This window comes from Nilaparvata lugens, unplaced genomic scaffold (genome assembly GCF_014356525.2).
Source record: "Nilaparvata lugens isolate BPH unplaced genomic scaffold, ASM1435652v1 scaffold1955, whole genome shotgun sequence".
NCBI classification, from domain to species: Eukaryota; Metazoa; Arthropoda; class Insecta; order Hemiptera; family Delphacidae; genus Nilaparvata; species Nilaparvata lugens.
This window is the reverse complement of record NW_024090268.1, coordinates 43189-61992: the sequence shown is the minus strand read 5'-3', so window position 1 is coordinate 61992 and position 18804 is coordinate 43189. Positions and strand designations below refer to the sequence as shown.

Here is an 18804-nt window from a genome sequence, read left to right as displayed (position 1 = left end):
GCTGTTTCATGTTATCATGGATAATAAAAACCAATTTGATTTATTATATTATTTGAATCATTTTTGTTTGTGATTTTCCCTGATAATATACATAAATACATTGAAATATTTGATCATGTACTCCAAACAATATTATTACTGGAAAAATTAATTCCTATCTAGAATCAAAATAAATATATTTGAATCTCAAGAATGAAGGATCATGATTTATATTTGTCTATGCATGAACCATTTTATTAACAGCCTTCAGCACTACTGTATCTATATAATACTGGTCGTCAGCTCGCTTCGCTCGCCATATCCGTTTAGCCAGACATTTAGTCTGTACCCCCGACTGGATCGTCGTAACATATGATAAAAATGCTCAAATGAAAAATGCAGGCGCGAAGCAAGCCTGATGATCTCATTCTTGGACAATCCAGTCGGGGGTCCAGGGGGCGGAGCCCCTGGCTAGACGATATGGCGAGCGAAGCGAGCCTGACGGCTAGTAGTAATAATATTCCTAGGAATAGCTCTGATTGAAGTAGCAGTACCCAATCATTTTTCCGCGTTAAATCAGGACCTCCTAATAGTATTTAGGAGACTGGATAAATTGGTATTTAGGAGGTCCTGGATAAATGCATTTCAATCTTAAACTTGGTGCCATCCTAACAAAGTCAACTCAACTTAATGCCAATCTGACAAAATTTTTAATTTAGTTACCAGAACAACTCTGTGGGTAGATGACACAAGTTGATAAGTCACATTTTTGAACATATTGAGTTATGCATATGGTTGTGTTCAGAAAAATTAGATCTATAGTCTAAGATGGTATCTATATAATAAGAGAGAGTAGGGTTGTGTTTGTTCGTATCAAAACTTGTCAACTTGTGGATTGCATACCGGAAAAACGGGAATGATTTATTTTTCCAAATTTTGCACATAGATTCTAAAAATATCAATCTCGTGCACCTGGAAGCCCAAATTTAAATTTTCCTTTTAGATTTTTCAGAATTAGCCTAATGTTTAAATTTCATTAATGATACATTAGATTTCATTAAAAAATCACCAAATCATATGATCGAAATTAAAAAAGGTACATCTGTTTCTATATTGCTTTCTACCTGAAAAACATAGTTTTGAAACTTCGTTTTCCTGATGCAATGTTTAGGCCTACACGTGGCATGGATTATTAATTTTCAGCTAGAACAATTTTTGAGACAAATGCTAAATAAACGTCCACAGTTTCATCAATGCTGTATCGGCAATATGAAAACGCATGCAGTTAATATGTCTTTCAATGGAGGTGTTGTTATTTACATAAATAAATTATATTCTTCCAGTTTTATTTAATTAAAATTTCAAAATTATTCGTGCCCTGATAGAATGACTGACTCACTGTACATAGGCCTTGAATTCTTCTAGATTTCATTACGTTAAGTTTTAAGAAAGACCCTTGCGAAGCACGGGTTCCCTACTAGTAACTAAATATGTTGTATCTCTTTAAATAGCTGAGATATAACCTTGCTCAAGCCTGAAAGAGCATTTTCTTCCAAACCCCAAGTTGACAAATATTGATAAGTACATATATCTCAACACTCTTCTACCGGTTTGTATTATAATCCAATTATCAAAAGATGACAAAATTTGATAAGTGTATGTACTGGTAGGCTATTATAAAATCTGAAAATCAATAACCTCTATTGAGAACTACATAACCCATACAACTTTGCAAACAGTTCAAGTTTGTTTAACTTGATCAATACTTGTAAATAATATCAATTAATTGTTAAAAATATATTCAAATTTCTAAATAATCGATTTTTAAGATATTTCCTATACTGTTACATTGTGATTTGAAACATTTGGCAGATGGCAAAACATGATATCTCTGACATCACTAGCAAAAATCCTCAATAGTTAATTTGAATAAATGTTTTATTCCTTGATATTTTATATTCAAATAGTCAATGACCAGCTGATTATATTAGTTTAAAATGGGTAAGAAAAAATATGATAGATAATTTTTGCAGCTATGCCAAACTTTCAAAATGCTCTCCTGAAAAGTTTACAAATCATGACTATCAGCTTGTGTCATCTACCCACAGAACTGTTTCGAAGAGGTACTCTCTCTAGATTATAGTTCTATATTAACATATGGTATGGACATTTCAATTATAATTTTAAGATATTGGAATAAGAATATACATGCTAAAAGTCGAACTTTAAACCCTTAAAACCACCCTTAGAGTTAAAATATCGCCAAAAGATTTCTTAGTGCGCCTCAAAAGGGCTAACTGAACATATCTACCAAATTTGAACGTTTTTGGTCCGGTAGATTTTTAGTTCTGCGAGTGAGTGAGAGAGTAAGTCAGTCAGTGAGTGAGTGCCATTTCGCTTTTATATATATAGATAGTGCACTCATATATTAATGAACTTGTATGTCGATTTAGAAGAATTAGTCAAATGAAGTGTGTTCTTTGATAACACTGTTGAAGCAATAGAATACAATCTATAGCCAGGCTACTCAAAAGCAGATCAGTCATGTTAGAACAGCCGCAGAATGAGTAGACAATGCAGTGTATAATTATAATAATAATAATGGACTTTTCTAGGAAGAGAAGACTGATGTGAGAGTGAGTGCGCGTGTCAATTGTGATAGTGTGCTACTGAAGTAATGAACTTCTTTCTCTAGAAAGAGAAGACTGATGTGTGAGAGAGCGCATCGATTGAGAGAGAGTAGAGCTATGAAGACCAATGTTTGTGAGCCAGCATGCTTTTTGACTCCGTTCTCCATCTCATCATTTAAATTTACCTAGTACTACAGTTTTTGAACAGCCTTCCTAGACATGCCCCTTAAAGTCGTTGTCACGTAAAACTTTCGCCCGTATACCAACTTTACAGGCAACCATGCAATTTTTTAAGTTTTTTTTTTTAAACAAGCATCATTATTGACCAAGCGTAGTGAGGTCTAAGATTCAAGTCGACGGTTTGGCATTTCTCTTAAATGTTTATATGGTGCGCATTTACGGCGAAACGCGGTAATAGATTTTCATGAAATTTGACAGGTATATTCCTTTTTTAATTGCGCGTCGACGTTTATACAAGGTTTTTGGAAATTTTGCATTTCAAGGATAATATAAAAGGAAAAAGGAGCCTCGTCCATACGCAAATATTAGAGTAGAAATCAGACTATAGAATTATTCATCATAAATCAGCTGACAAGTGATTACGCAGATGTGTGGAGAAGCCAGTCTATTGCTGTATTTCAATAAGGTCTATAGTTTCAATCAGGTACTTGTGGATGAGAATACTGTGTGAGGTCTACTGTTTACAGAACTACTAGTCAATTGATAGGTAAAATAAGATAAGTGACTCTTCTGGCCCTCGACTGGTGTCAGAATTTTCAGGTTGCACCAGAATGATTGCAGGTCATCTGACATGACTTAACATCCAACCATAGTGCTTGAGCCCGCTGCAAAGTAGATCTACGCTAATTCACGAAAAGCAACCCACGCCGTGGGATGTATTGTAAACCAGTGCTAGGCTTCTCCAGACATCTGTGTAATACATGCAATGAATAATCCACTTGTCAGCTGATTGGTTATGGATAATATTCTATAGCAATATTAGCAATGGTTTACAAAACATCCCACGGGGTGGGTTGTTTTTCATGGATTAACATGGGTCTACTTTGCGGTGGGCCTAATTCTTCTATTCTGCTTGATGTTATTCTAGGGCTTTTGGTTTACATAGCCAGCATTCAAGCACTCAATCCATTGATTGCTTAAACGATAATATACTATTTAATTCTTATGATCTTACAGTAGCCTACTTCATACTTCTCATCATATTCATACCTCATAGGTACCACAGATTTGGATTGACTTTGTCTGGAAGTGGACCTGACTTGGTCCTTGTCATTTAGAAGTTTACATAATAAGTTGTCATATGTATTAAGAACTGCATCCTGAAAATCCAGTGTCTAAAATAAATCTTTAGAGAAGGGGGGTGCAAAAACATCACTTACATTCTAATTCATATTGTTAGAATGAATTCAACTATTACTTTACCGGTACAAGGATTACAGCTAATTAGCCTACAGTATTATTAGGTGAGGAAAGTATCTCAATCAATAAGGCAATACTGGTAACCATTTACTGGATGAATGTCAAATGCATAGGATGTTTGAACAAAGAATGAATTTAATAATATTATTATGGTTTGACTCACCCGCATGCCTTGACTTTTGGACACACATTGCTATATAGAGCGAGCATGCTGCACGTTTTGGGCGATGATGCCGGAAGCTTTGTATTTTGCGTTCTACTTGTACAGAGGTTTAGCAGCTGGTTCAGCATTCAGCATCATCACTTCATCAATGAAATAGAAATTGACCTGTATTAATATTGTTTCTCACTTTTGACTTAAAGCACATTATCGTGCAAATGAGAACACAAACCTTTAGCATACTTTGTAATTTGTGTGGATTTTGGAAGTGTTAATCGAGTTTAGTGAATTTTATTAACGCATTGTAGTCGTAGTAAAACTTATCAAAATGGAACAGCAGTGGATTGGATGTACAGTTTCAGTGGATTGTGGACCTTTACATGGGACTTATCAAGGCGAAGTTAATAAAATAAACAAGGAACAGCAAATCTTAATTTTAAAGAAAGCATTTCTTAACGGTGCTCCTCATCCTGACGGCAATGTTACCATAATGTAAGTAGGCTAAGTTAATTCATATTATTTCAATCTATATACTCATAAACAGAGCCATATGATATAGGTAAATATCTGAAAATTAGCATGACTTTCTAATATTTGAGCTTACAAATCACTCAGGATCCCTAGAAACTACAAATAGATACGACCAAAACATTGAATATTGCAGACCAGACTTAGGCCCAAGTTATATCTGATGTCTTAGTTTGATTGCTACAACATACAAGCATTTAGCAGCTGGACGTAAACTCAGAATCATTATTGACTGAATTCAAAATCACTAAGATTCAATTGGTCCAATTACAAAGCCCCAAGCTTTGCTGGACTGTGATACTGCCGAAAGTTTGCGAATATTGTTTGTAATTACTTGACACGATTGATCCAGATAAACCTGGCATGATCACAACATTGGAGTTTGGATACTTTCTTTTCGAATAAAAAAGGAAGGATAGGCAAATGTGAGCATGTAGGTGTCTCCAAACAAACTCATTCCAGTTCAATACAGTACCTTGTATTGTCAAGTTATTAAAAACCTTTCTAAAGATACTGAATACTTGTATTATGTGTTTACTCTCATTTCTATTACAATAAGTTATAGAAAAGTTACCTAGGAAGAAAGGATTTTAGGTCAAGTTAGGCCTACATATTCTAGCCACATGCTTGACAGGCCTTAGAAGATAATATGCATCCAATGTTTCTCTATAGCCTACTCATGTTAATCACAGACTAGAATCCCGACTTAGTTGCTCAAGCTAGACAAAGATGCTGGACTTTTGTGCTGTCCAGACACGGATTCAGCTGTAGCATGAGAACACAGATGGCAGTGGCATGAAGCTTCAGGAGCAACTACAAACAGCAGCAGATTTATCATATGACAAGATCCTGAACCGTCTAAGAGCTGAGTGTGCCTGTACAAGAGAAACCTGCTCGACTTGGAGGCAGATGACGTGCTATACTTTGAATGTCCACACTGGCTAGCACCAGCATGCAAATCACAAGGCTTTTTCATTTTTAATGACAAAGCTGTTGAAACAGTGAGTTATGTTCATGTTAGATAGATATGCAGGTGAATGCCATTATGCTTACAAATTGAAACATTACAAGTGTTGTGGGCGAAGCATAAAGTGAAGTAAGTGTAAAGTAAAGTAAGCATATAGGCCTAGGCTCGTATCACCTGACACGAACGAACGAATATAACTTGATTAAATCATATTATAATAAAACATAATAATAAACCATTTTTAAAGGTTAAAACTTTTGAAGAACCTTCAGTCAAGCCGTAGAGATAAGATAGCATAAGATGACTTTGAAATGCTCTCGACGTCAATGTTCCTCGATGTAGGCTAAGTAAGGCTAAAAACTGTTATCCGAATATCGCTATTAAAATGTTTAATATGCTACCTCCATCTGTGCGTCATTTGAGTGACAGTGAGTTTAAGAGGAGACTCAAGTCCTGACTGCGTGCCAGACCATACTACTCCTTGAATGAATTTTTTCAGGAGTCTATAGTTGACATTTAGCGGCCATCACCGTGTTTAGCCATCTATGTCATTATGTTTTATTTTTTGACGTGACATTGTTGTCAAAAACTTTTGTGTGAAATTGTATATTGACGTGATGACCTACCAGTTCATCTGGCTGGTTAATGGTCCTACAAATGAAGATTGAAGATATCCTTTAGATGACCTTAACCATGTCTTGTGTGTAAAGGTCGTTAACTCGATCAAATTATTGTTGACTACTGTCTATTATTACTGTTTTGGCCTGGTGAGAGTATAAGGACGGTTAGAGTCTACCCGTCACACAGCTTTACAAAAAATAATTACTAGGACTATCTGCTTGAGTTGACAGTGAAATATGGAACATGAACGCCCTATAGGTTTCTATAGATTGCTATAGTTTCTCTATTGTAAAGATTAGGTGAGCTCTAATATAGTTTAAACAAGTAGAATATAAAATGTTATTTAAATCTATGAATGTTGCAATCTGTTCCAGGTGGGAGATGATTAAAAACTTATCAATTCTAAAAACTGCGGAAGAAAACAAAGAAACTAAACCAGCGACTAGCAGAGTACAAGTGAGAAAGCCTGTAGCGAAGAGGATGGACAGATCGGTGAGTGAAAATATTGTTGCTTCAAGATCGATGCCTAAAAATTGCGTCATGAACCGGATGACAATGCCACAGTCCTCTTCTTCACACAATTTGGGGGAATTGGCCACCAAAGCGACGGTCCCAACTGATTTTTCAGCCTCACAAAACTCGTATCAAGGTAATCCATCAATATTTATCATATTCAAAACCAATAAGCTAAACTCTTAGAATAAATACTAATATTGTTCACTTTTAAATGCTTAAATTACGACATAGCAGTCATTCATTATTAATGCTATGTCGTAATTCAAGTACGGTATTTGAAAAGTGATCATCAACAAGGAGATCGTAATGGAAAGTGAAATCGAAGAGTAATACTATTGTGTCAAACTCGATGCTCTCGGAAAGGAAAAATCGATAAATACTTCACGAGATCAGACACGCCCAAGTATTCCAAATATTTTCATAGGAACTGTTGAGCACAGCAACAAATTAAGAGAAACTTATTAGCTAACAAAACAATTTGAGTAAGAAAGGCTGGAGTGTAGTGTACTCCAGATGGTGTATTCCATGAGTAGACTAAAAGAAGTTTCTCTCTGTGAAGATGCCAGGCTTAGGGAGAGACCATATTGAGAGACGTCTTTGAAGCGTCTTTAGAGAGACGTCTATGAGGCGTCTTTAAAGAGAGGTCTTTGAGGCGTCTTTAGAGAGACGTCTTTGAGGCGTCTTTAGAGAGACGTCTTTGAAGCGTTTTTAAACGAGTCGGCAGGGTAGGAAGCTCTTCGATTGGCTGATTGGGTTAGCGTTCGGAATCAGATGATAATCAGCCAATCGGAGAGCTTCTTGCCCTGCAAACACGTCTGAAAACGCTCAATACTGTCTCGTTTTTACTCTTGATTAACACTAGACATTTTAGGCTATGTATCAGTGTTGATTGATTGATTGAGTACTTTATGTAGATAACAAATATACTGGCTTATACACTTATATACAATAGCTTACAATACAGCAAAATTATAGATAAATTTACATAATATAGATAAGAAAAATAACTATTGAACTGTATATGATATGAAAAAGCAATTGTAATATAAAACTATAGATATTATATTGTTATGCATCTACATAAATTGGCGGAGCTTTGGACATATCAATGTCCATTCTTTGGGAAGAATATTAAAAATATCCTCCCCACTAACTCTCTACCAAATGTTGAGAGTGTGGTTATGTCGAAACGCACGGCAATGTCGAACGCCCCCTACATGGCTGGGCTTTTACCTGAGGAATAGAGTTCCACCATAGAGAAACAATAGCGTAAGTAGATATCCCATGTTATAGGGCGTTTATGTCGCAACTTTTACTGTTATCTCAAGCCGATTACTGTCGATTATTGTTGATTTTTACTGTTTTGACCGGGTGAGAGTGTATGAACGGCACAATATGAGAGACTACCAGCATCATAAAGCTTCACAGGAAAGAACTACATGGACTCGAGATAACAGTAAAAGTTGCGACATAAACGCCCTATACCATGGGATATCTACTTATGCTATTGTTTCTCTATGGTTCCACACAAGGTGGGCTTAGCTTGCTAGGCTCATTTTTGGGCGTAAATGCATTCTGAAGTCCTTTAGGGAAAAAGAATGGATAAATCAATTTATGCGCTCATTTGTAATGCAGTTGATAGTTGTGCATAGTAGAGAGCGTATACTATTTTCGTATACTATTCTGTTCACCAAACACCAATGAAGTGGAGGTGGAATCAATACGAGTTTCAGAGGTGAGATTTCATAATATTCAAATGATACATGATTCGTGAATTTAGAACTGTGATGAACATTTCCATTTGTTTGAAACTCTTTTGAACTTTTGCTTCAACCATAAAAAATATAGCTTGAGGTTTTATGCTATCTTTTCTCCCTACTTCAACCTACCAACTAATGATATCGAAATAATGATATAGCCTAGAGATAATGATATAGAAATAAATATCAAGTTTCTATGTGAATAAAATGTTGATAAATTTTCGTCTAATACTTTCAATGTCAATGCATCCTGAACGCTAGAGCACGCTGCACACAGCGACAACAGTAACTTCCACTAAGCGTCCACAAGCTGTCAGGGGAACACGGAAATGGAAATGCCATATACATTAGAGCTCCGAACATTTCAATTTCCGCGCTCCCACGACAGCTAGCGGAAGTTTAATGGACTCCAGTCTGCAATGGCTGCCCCTTGTTTCAAGGTCGGAGCCACGCAAGGTGATTTAATCTTATTACCCATCCTCAAGCAATGACCTTATGTGGGTAACACCTTGAAAAAAAAATAAGTCCACATATTATGAGTTTTTACAAACTGTCAAGATAGTGTCTCAGCTGTTTTCCATGCATGAAATCAAGCCGGTAAACAGATGTTTGCAGAACAAATAAACATATGATTCTCATTACAGCATACTCTACTGTAATGAAACCATATGTTTTCTTTACAGTCGAGTATGTTTGCCAGTTCCGAAATAGGAACAGCAAAACGGCTGTTCAGCGCTCCTCTGTTTTCCCAAATTTTTGAATAACCAGATATAGAGTTACTGCTAATGTTTTTAATGTTTATGATATTCAGGGCTACTCTTCAAGCCTTGATAGTTTACAAGTCTTTCCAGGGATTTTTCAGTCATATGAGAATAATGATGGACCTTTTGTACGGTTTTGTATAATTCTGTTGCAATAATTGATTTGCTAATATATTATGATCATGTTCATGAATGAGGTATTTGTGATGCTTATGATTGAGAAAGAAACAAAACGTTGATTAGTTACACAATACTTGTTCCAGTGATCATGGATCAGAATTTCAGTGATCACGGCTCCATTGTTGTAATGTGTTTTCATGTATACATTTGACATTTTTAACGTGTTTCAACAATGAATAAAACGTCTTCAATTCTGCTGAGTATAATTGACCGAGCGAAGTGAGGTCAAAGATTCAAGTCGACGGTTTGACATTTCTCTTAATGTTTGAATGTTTATATGTTGCGCATTTACGGCGAAACGCGGTAATAGATTTTCATGAAATTTGACAGCTATGTTCCTTTTTAAATTGCGCGTCGACGTATATACAAGGTTTTTGGAAATTTTTGCATTTCAAGGATAATATAAAAGGAAAAAGGAGCCTCCTTCATACGCCAATATTGGAGTGAAAATCAGATTAGAATTATCCATCATAAATCAGCTGTCTAGTGGACTATAGTATACTACCCGTTCAAAAACATCAAACATCTTGAAAATGTATCTTTCCATCAACGTTGTAGACAATTGCAGCCAGACCTGATAACAGCGCTCACACTCACATTCCGGGACGACACGTCACGGTACGATATAGGACAGAAAGCTCTATGTTTATTCAGGATTTTTCTAGACATTTTAAATTGATAAATTATTTATTAATTTTTGAGAAAACATGGCAACAGGTCAATGTAACTTGAGTGCGAGGTTTACTGTTCACAGAACTACTAGTAGAATAAAATTAAAGATCTTGTCCTAATTGGGAAAATAATTTAACATGACGATTGTTTAAATGGTGATTGAAATAATTGATTGTTTTCAGCCGGTACAACACCAAATAAAAAGGACCGACCTCGACAAAATAGTAGATGGGTTGATAAGAACGAAGCGTGTTTTGGCGAGCCCGTAGATAATATAATGCACAAAGAATTCGATTTCGAGAAAAATTTGGCTCTATTCAACAAAAAGGTGAGTGGAAGATGTTTTAGTGATGTGAAAAAATTGAATTGTCATAACCGAAATAGGTGTTCCAATACCGTTTTTATAATAACCATAGATAATCTGATGTCACAGTTTAAAATGTGAAATGTTCTATGACTAAGTCAATTCAATTTATTCGCAACACACAAAAGTACAATGAGGAATAAAACAACAATATAGTATAGGTAATAGAAAAATATACAGTAACAATAATAGTCCAGTCACTATATACATTGGTGTTTGCAATATGTTAGTTATGTTTTTTTTAAATATATTATTTAGATACACGAGAGAAGTCCAAAACCAATTTCTTTATGCTAGATAAAGAGTGGCCCAAAACCTCGTATTTTCTGTTCATTTTCCAGTTTTTTTCGCCAAATCCAGTACTCGGACAGAAAAAATTGCTCTCGTCTTTTTTTGGATTAAAAACTTCTGAACACCTGACAAAAAGCTCCTTGTATTGTGAAAAACATCTAATTTCTAGCTTCAACCATCATCACCAACTAAATTGTCGTCACACTGATATTTCGCACAATTATGTAAGTTAATGAGATTATTTCCTATGAGAATCACCCGTTATATGCACTTCATTACAGTATTTTCTTGAGGAGAGGCGCGCACCTCAAGGATCAAAATTTAAAACACTCATAACTTTTGACTCGGATTTTACCTCAGATTTGCTAGAGCTATGACCTTCCACTTTTGCTTTCGGAAGTGCTTAGTGAACAATCATTCTCATATTGTTTATTTTGCTGTGTGGTGCGTTCGCACCATGGGCAAAAATGTTTTTCCGGCTATCAATCTTTTCTAGTCCTCGGCCTACGGCCTCGGACTTGAAAACCGATTTCGAGCCGGAAAAGTCTCATTTTCGGCCCTAGGTGCGAAATATACTATTATAGTTCATATGATGACTTAGTAGATTGTAATTCATGTGGATCACTCATAGTTTTATTTTAATATTCTCATTTCAGGCAGTGTATGACGAAATAAATGCGCAAAAGCCAGACTTGGTAAGCAAACTGACAAGCCAGTGAATTATAGGCATAAAAAAACGAGAAGTACTTGAAGTCAAATCCCATGACTGATGGATAAATTTCTGTTCCTCTGCATGTGGCCAAAAAAGAGATGTAACTGGTGAGTAATTGTTTTATCATAGTCTTCTAAAGGTGCGTACAGACTTATGTGCCACGAGCACGCGCATTTCACTTTTCATCAGCTGATTCTATGCTTATTATATCTGTATCTGCATCTTACTAGGGGTATTCACAATGTTGGAGTTAGCTGGCTAAGTCGAGCTATTCGTTAACTCCTGCTATTTGCTAAGTCTGTGTTAACTCAATGCTATAGTGGTACGTTAGAAAAAATTAACAGACGAGATAGCTGGGGCCTGTTTCACAAAGGTACAAGTATTGTTACCAACCATGGTTACGGACAAGTACTTGTAGTTACAAGTTTACAAGTACTCACGTTTCACAAAAAATTATGATCTACAAGTTTACAATTTTGCAAGTCTACAAGTGCTCCAATAGTGAACATAACCTTTTTGGATAATAATTTATGCTTTAAAAAGGTTACTTGTACTATTGAATAATTACTTTGAAATTTTTCCAAAGCAATATAATGTTTTTTGTCCAGTCCACTTCATTGATTGCTGAATTTGTAACCTACACAGTATCTACTATGTAATATATATTATATGTACTATAGATAATGTATACTCTATATACTGTGTATATATCTATAGTACATATAACCTATGAGGTAAAACATTAATGACTGACTATTTTGGAGATTTATTAAATTTAATTTTCCAACGCATATATTTCCAAAATAGAGGACCGGGTTCAAATCCCGGCCCGGGCAAGATATTAATCTCGGGCCACTCCCGTGTTTCGGATGGACACGTTAAGCCGTCGGTCCCGGCTGCCTAAAAAGCAGTCGTTAGGTCATGTCAGAGGCCCTGAAATTGATCACCTGCGACCTGAAAACTCTGACACCAGACCAGAGCCAGCCAGGTTACTCGATATTATTATTTCCAAAATAATGAATTATAGAGGGATATAGGACATTTTTGAATATTAGAAATAATCATTGAATATTTTAAATAATTTTAACTTGTAAAACCTTTACATAGCTTCCCACTTCGGTAAAGATTTCATAGTTACGAACAAGTGATTTTTACAAAAATTGTTGGCTACAATGAAAATCTTTGTGAAACAGGCAAAATCTCTTGTTCGTAACAAGCAAATCACTTGTAAACTTGTAGAAATTCATTGTAACTACAAGTTTACAATATTTTTCTTTTGTGAAACGCTTGTAATTAGCTGTTCTCCAAAACCATGGTTGGCAACAAGACTTGTAACCTACTTGTACCTTTGAGAAACAGGCCCCAGATAGGGCAGGTTTGATTCCGCTAACTCAAGCTAACTCTGTTAAAACGGCGGCCATGTTTTTTTGGTCATATTTGGTAGCAAAAGTGAGGTTATAAACTTTGAGTTACACAAATTATCCTCTTGGAACGCTATTGCAGTTAGCTTATAGCAGTTGGTTTTAGATGGGGCGTTCACAATCCAGAGTTAGGGAATAGCACTTTAGCTGGCTAAAAAAAAAAAACAGTTGTGCTTAGTGAGAGAAGTTGTGTGTATTTTTGGGTTAAAAATTTTATAAAATAGCTTGATTAATTCAATATGAAGTGATAATTAAGTGTTATATTTAAATATAGTTTGGTGTTTTAATTTCTATAAATTCAAAATGTTTAGCTTGTATATATTTTTTGACGAAAATTGAACTTGAACGTTTTAAAGTAGAAACATAACCTATTTTTTGGACATTTAATTAATTTATCAAAATTTGGGAATGGAATAGATTTGGGCCAAGCCTGTTGTTCCTTCATAATCATATTTATGTGATTTGTGATTCTGTCCACGAATAAATAAATAAAACAACATTGTGAATATCCCTACTGTTTCTTTACAAATAAATATCTAATAAGCTTAGCATCAACTGATAAAAGAAGTCAAGTGTGTACGCACCTTAAAATGCATTTGATTGAGTTTGACGAATTTAATTCAACCTTAAATCTGTTAAGTTGCTATAAAGCAATTGAATTGCAAATTTCCATCCAAACTCAACTTGAGAATTAATGAGCTATTTTTAAATCTCCATTACCTTTTATAAAATCAGTAGATTATCATCCTCTTATCTTATTGTATTCATACTCTAATGGTTCTAAAAGTACAAAAAAACTATTTTTCAATGTTAATCACTCTATTGTGAGGTCCACTCTATAATGACAGTATTTGATTAAAATTAATGTTGCTATCCTTGTCTATCTTTCGACAAAGCAGATAGCGCTATCCTTTTCTAGCTCTGCAACGTCTCCAGATCGTTTTTCAATGTAGACATATAAGTGACAAAATATTCAATATCAATAATAAAAATTCATTATTGAATCATTAAAAATTATATTTTTATGACGAAAAAATATAATTGATTATTTTTAACATCAGCTATATTCTAGAGAAGGCAAGGCAGAGAATCGGCAACGCTGATCTCCTATCTTTTTCTCTGCCATTATAACGTGAATCTCACTATAGTATATAATTAACAATCCACTTTATAGTGAGGTCCACGTTATAATGGCAGTGAAGAAAGATAGGAGAATTTTTGCCAAGTCTCTCCATTTTGCCACTGAGTGTACACAGCTGTTACTCAATTCATCTTATTAAATCTGATCTATTAATAATTATCATTTCCTTAATTAGATAATCAATTTAATGTCAAATTAATCAAAGAATTTTTTTCCAATTTTTAATTTGATTTGAAAATTTGCTCTCATAACTAAGATCAGATTTTTTTATACAAACCTGAAATGGCGGCTAATTTAAAAAGCTGTGATACACCAATCTGAATTTCAAAACAACAGAAATTAAGTTATTTGGTAGGTATTCTATTCAAATTTCTTTTAAAAATAATAGAAAAATAGAAATCCTATTTAAAATAAGTAATTTCAATGGAAATAATTGTGAAATAACCTTTCATTATACCGGCACGAGTAGGTCTAACCTATACGTGTAGGCTAACTGAAGCATGGATGAAGTCTAGTATGGTCAGTTATCAACTTTTAAAATGTCATCTTAGGTATTTTAATTTGTGTTTCTCATACGGTAATGTCTAAAAATTATTTAATTGTTTCAGAAATACATTTTAAATCAATTATACGACTAGTGTACTCGAGTATTTCGATAGAATGAAGAAAAAAATGGCGACTGATAATGTATTGTTTACTTTTGTACAGTCACTGTCAAAAGTAAAAATAAAATATTCTGGCAAACAGACAACATTGCAAAGCTAGAGAGAGAGATAGCGCTATCTGTTTTGTTGTATGATAGAAAAGGACAGCAACAGTATTGTCAATCGTACACTGCCATTATAACATGGACCTCAATATAGTAATCAGTTAAAAACTAATTTTAATAATGTTTGATTTCCAAGTCATGTAAAGTTGTCCCTTTACTTATTTACTGTGTAAGGATTCAAGCACTTCATGAATGTGCTTGAGAATGTCAGTGCTTGATTTTATTTCTTGAAAAAAAAGTGGTTTTTTACTTTCAGACTCCGGTGTTGTTGTTCCGTGCATCACAAGTGATCTTCGACGCGCCATTTTCGATTTTTCTGAAGATTATGGCTACACATTCAAAAGACAATGCGAAATCATGGGACGTGCTCCACTGAACTGATTATACAACTTTTGGGAGGAGCGCGCAGGTAATTTCAATTTCAATAAAAAAAAATTAAGAGCACAATAATTCCACTGTAGGCTACACATATTGCAATAAAATATATATTGTATTGAAAAAATGAATATCACTGATTTTGTTTCTATTATACTCTGTAATCGACTTGACTGTAATTGACAAAATCGACTAGTTTTTAAAAACAAAAGTTCTTGGATGGCTCAGAGGTCTTATACCGGACTATCTAGAGACCTTATTCAATGTGGTTTCATAGTTAAAATACTCTGATAATGGTGGTTATGCATTGGGAAAATGAGCCGGATTTCGAAAGTGAGCATGGTTAGTGTGAATGTGTGAGTGATTGGTTGCTAATTTTCCTTTCTTTCTTTTTTTTCTATTTTTCTACTTCATAAATTAATAAATTATCAGATATTCATGCTCGCAGACGTAGAGTTTTGTACTCTCAGCAAGCAGTATTTTTCTATCCAAATTCACAAATTAGTCCGGATTTAGCATGTTCGAATTCTTGTCTGAAGTTATTGTTTAATAAATTAGACTTTTATGTACTCAATATAACTTGATACTCTAATATTGTTAAGCTCTATGATTTTTTTTCTCATAAATTGTAAATATTGTGAATTGGATTGAATAAAATTTGAATTTATCAAAGATTGTTTCGAGTAAAGGCATGAAGAAAATGTAGCATAACAAGATATCCATCCCATGGTATAGGGCGTTAGGTTACAAATTTCCACTGTTAACTCAAACCGATAGTCCTAGTAGTTCTTTTCTCGTGAAGCCATGTGACTGGTAATCTCTTATACTGTGCTGCTCTTACAATCTTACCTCAACAACACAGTAATAGTCAACAATAGTCGACAGTAATCGGCTTGAGTTGACTTGAAATTTGGAACATAAACGACCTAATATCGGGGACCGAGCTTCGCTCTGGAGTACAAAAGCATAAAAAATTATTACGAAAGAAGAAATTATAAGAAATGTATATCATACAGAAATGCTCTATCTAATCACAGTGAATTGAGATTGATTCCCAGAGGAATGCAAAAATTCCCCTCACAAAGGCCCGGTTGCACAAAAGCCGGTTAAATTTTAATCCTGATTAATTTCATGTGAACCAAATCAGAGAAGACCATTTCAAAAATAATGGATCTACTGGAATTAATTAGGTTTGAAAATAACCCGGCTTTTTTGCAACCGGCACTAAGTACCTGATTGAATGATTACCTGATGAAGATTAAGCAGGGAACGTTTCTTTTGTATGCATGCGCGAGTGAAACGGATTGCATGAAACAAGTTTCATGAAAGAGGGCGTCACGAAATGCGTTTCTCCGGTGTGCATCCCGCCTAACTCGCTCACTCACTTCCATCATCAACAGACGATGAAATAATTATCATCTGTTTTTCCAAGGATGAATAATAATCCTTTTAATGCCTTTCAACGAGTTTTCCCAGGGATGAGACCTAGTGCAATCGAATTTTTATATTATAAACCTATATGTTCTGAATTTTGTGAGAATCGTTTTCGAGATCCGGTGAAATACAAATATATAAAAATCTAAACATAAACAGAAATTGCTCGTTTAATAGTATAGGATACCATGGGATATCTTATGCAATTTTTTCTCTATGCTAATGTACTCCAGATGGCGTATTCCATAAATAGACTGAAGGTCTCACCCGGCCAAAACGGTAATAACCGATAGTAGTGGACAGCACGGTATTTAGATGAAAGCGGTAGAGGTTACGAAATGTGTGCGCAGTGGCCAGCCAGTTAGATTGCGTCATCGCCACCAACCGAGGTTTACAACATCTATTGGAAATTTATGAAACTTATTTGTTAAAAACTGATGATTGGAAATGAAATGACGTCAGCGACACCGGAAATTTAGCACAAACATGCGCGAGACACCTACCGTCTTCTTCTATTTACCGTGGTGGACAGTAATCGGCTTGAGATAACAAAAAATCGGCTTGAAATTTGGAGCATAAACGACCTATACCATGATACTATATTTAGATATCTTCTTACGCTATATTTTCTTCATGATAAATGTCAACCTCCTGAATAGTGACGTCATGCTCGCTCTTTTGGAAGGCTCTCAGTCTCGGTTTGTCTAGACCTCAGTTAAGTTCTATTTTAACCATTTCTTGACGTATTTATGAGATGAGTGTATGCATTGGTCTATCTGAAAGCAACAGGAACTTGACGAACTGAAAGCTGGACCAACCGAAGTTGCCTACACGGGCTGATTCTTGAACAACCTGGATCTTGATGAGATGGATGTCGCCCACTCTTTTCATAGATTCGTGGTATCCTAGTACATCCATCGTCATTCATAAAGCGTTTTTGATAAAACAGTAGATATGATTGGATGGTTGTGATTAAATGAAATTATCGTAATAAAACGACTAATTTGCCAATTGATTCATTATTATACAAGATTAGTGATTGCTACTCATTTCGCAAGTGTTGGAGAAAGATAATTAATTATTATCAAACGAAAATCCCATTTAAATGCTGTAAATCACCCCGAAGACTTCTGCTACTGCAAATATTGACAACAGGGTAAACAGCTAGATGGAATTCACCCTGTTGTCAATATTTGCAGTAGCAGAAGACTTCGGGGTTGATTTACAACATTTGATTGGGATTTTCGGTTGTTAATAATTATTAACTAGCATTTGAACAAATGCAACTTCCAATTTATTATTATTATATTTTTGTTGTGTGAAGCCACAAATTCTGAGCAGTGCTGAAGTGGCATACAACATGTCATTTTTAGAATGGAGTCACATGAATGCTCTAAAACACTCCTCAATGGTATAAGGACAAGCCTCTACCAGTGTCCTAATTATCTTTGATACCAATTACCTTTGATATGACAGCTGTTGTTTTAGGAGTACGTTTGAGTTTCTTTTCGCGTTTTAAAATGTTCAATTATTAATACAGTATTTTCAGTTATTAGTGATGATTTAGTGAAGTATTATTATTTAATTTGGTTTTCAACTTTCCTAAATTCTAAATTCCTAGTTTATAAATATTTTGGACTCAAAATTGGACAAAAAACGTAACGTCCAAACCTATTTTTGGACAATTTCTATCTAAATTTGGGAAAGGAACAGTTTTGGGCTTTAAGCCTGTTGTTCCTTCCCCAATCATTCATAGTTGAGAATGATTGTATCTATTAATGTCTGTCTGTCTGTAGTTTTCTGCTCGTAAGCAGGTCCTTCTATATGGCAGCAGCTCTCCACTCTCTTCTATTCTCTGCCAGTCGCTTCGTTGCATAGTAGCTCATCCCTCCTTGATGTCGTCCAACATTTGTATCTTCTTCTCCTCTTCCTCTTCTTCCCTGAATGGTCCCCTCCATGGCTGGCATCCACCAACAAGCATTGCCGTCTCATCCAATGTCCCAGCCATCTCCTCTTTCTTCCCTTTATCACATCCAGCAGACTCCTTCTTTCCCCAACCCTCCTCAACACCTCCTCGTTTGTA

At 35.1% G+C, this 18804-nt stretch overlaps 1 protein-coding gene across 1 annotated transcript; it reads left to right on the top strand.

Moving 5' to 3' along the window:
• Positions 1–4342: 4342 nt before the first annotated feature.
• On the top strand, positions 4343–11688 carry LOC120355474 (enhancer of mRNA-decapping protein 3-like). Its single transcript, XM_039443891.1, has 4 exons — positions 4343–4701; positions 6700–6974; positions 10397–10542; positions 11526–11688. Exons 1-4 carry the CDS (start codon positions 4538–4540, stop codon positions 11586–11588), a joined length of 648 nt encoding a protein of 215 aa, XP_039299825.1. The 5' UTR covers positions 4343–4537; the 3' UTR covers positions 11589–11688.
• Positions 11689–18804: the final 7116 nt, after the last annotated feature.

Bases quoted from the DNA above. Each gene is read 5' to 3' on its own strand.
- LOC120355474 (XM_039443891.1), top strand. From the start codon at position 4,538: ATGGAACAGCAGTGGATTGGATGTACAGTTTCAGTGGATTGTGGACCT. The intron at 4,702-6,699 runs GTAAGTAGGCTA...AATCTGTTCCAG, and splicing joins GACGGCAATGTTACCATAAT to GTGGGAGATGATTAAAAACT. The intron at 6,975-10,396 runs GTAATCCATCAA...GATTGTTTTCAG, and splicing joins CTCACAAAACTCGTATCAAG to CCGGTACAACACCAAATAAA.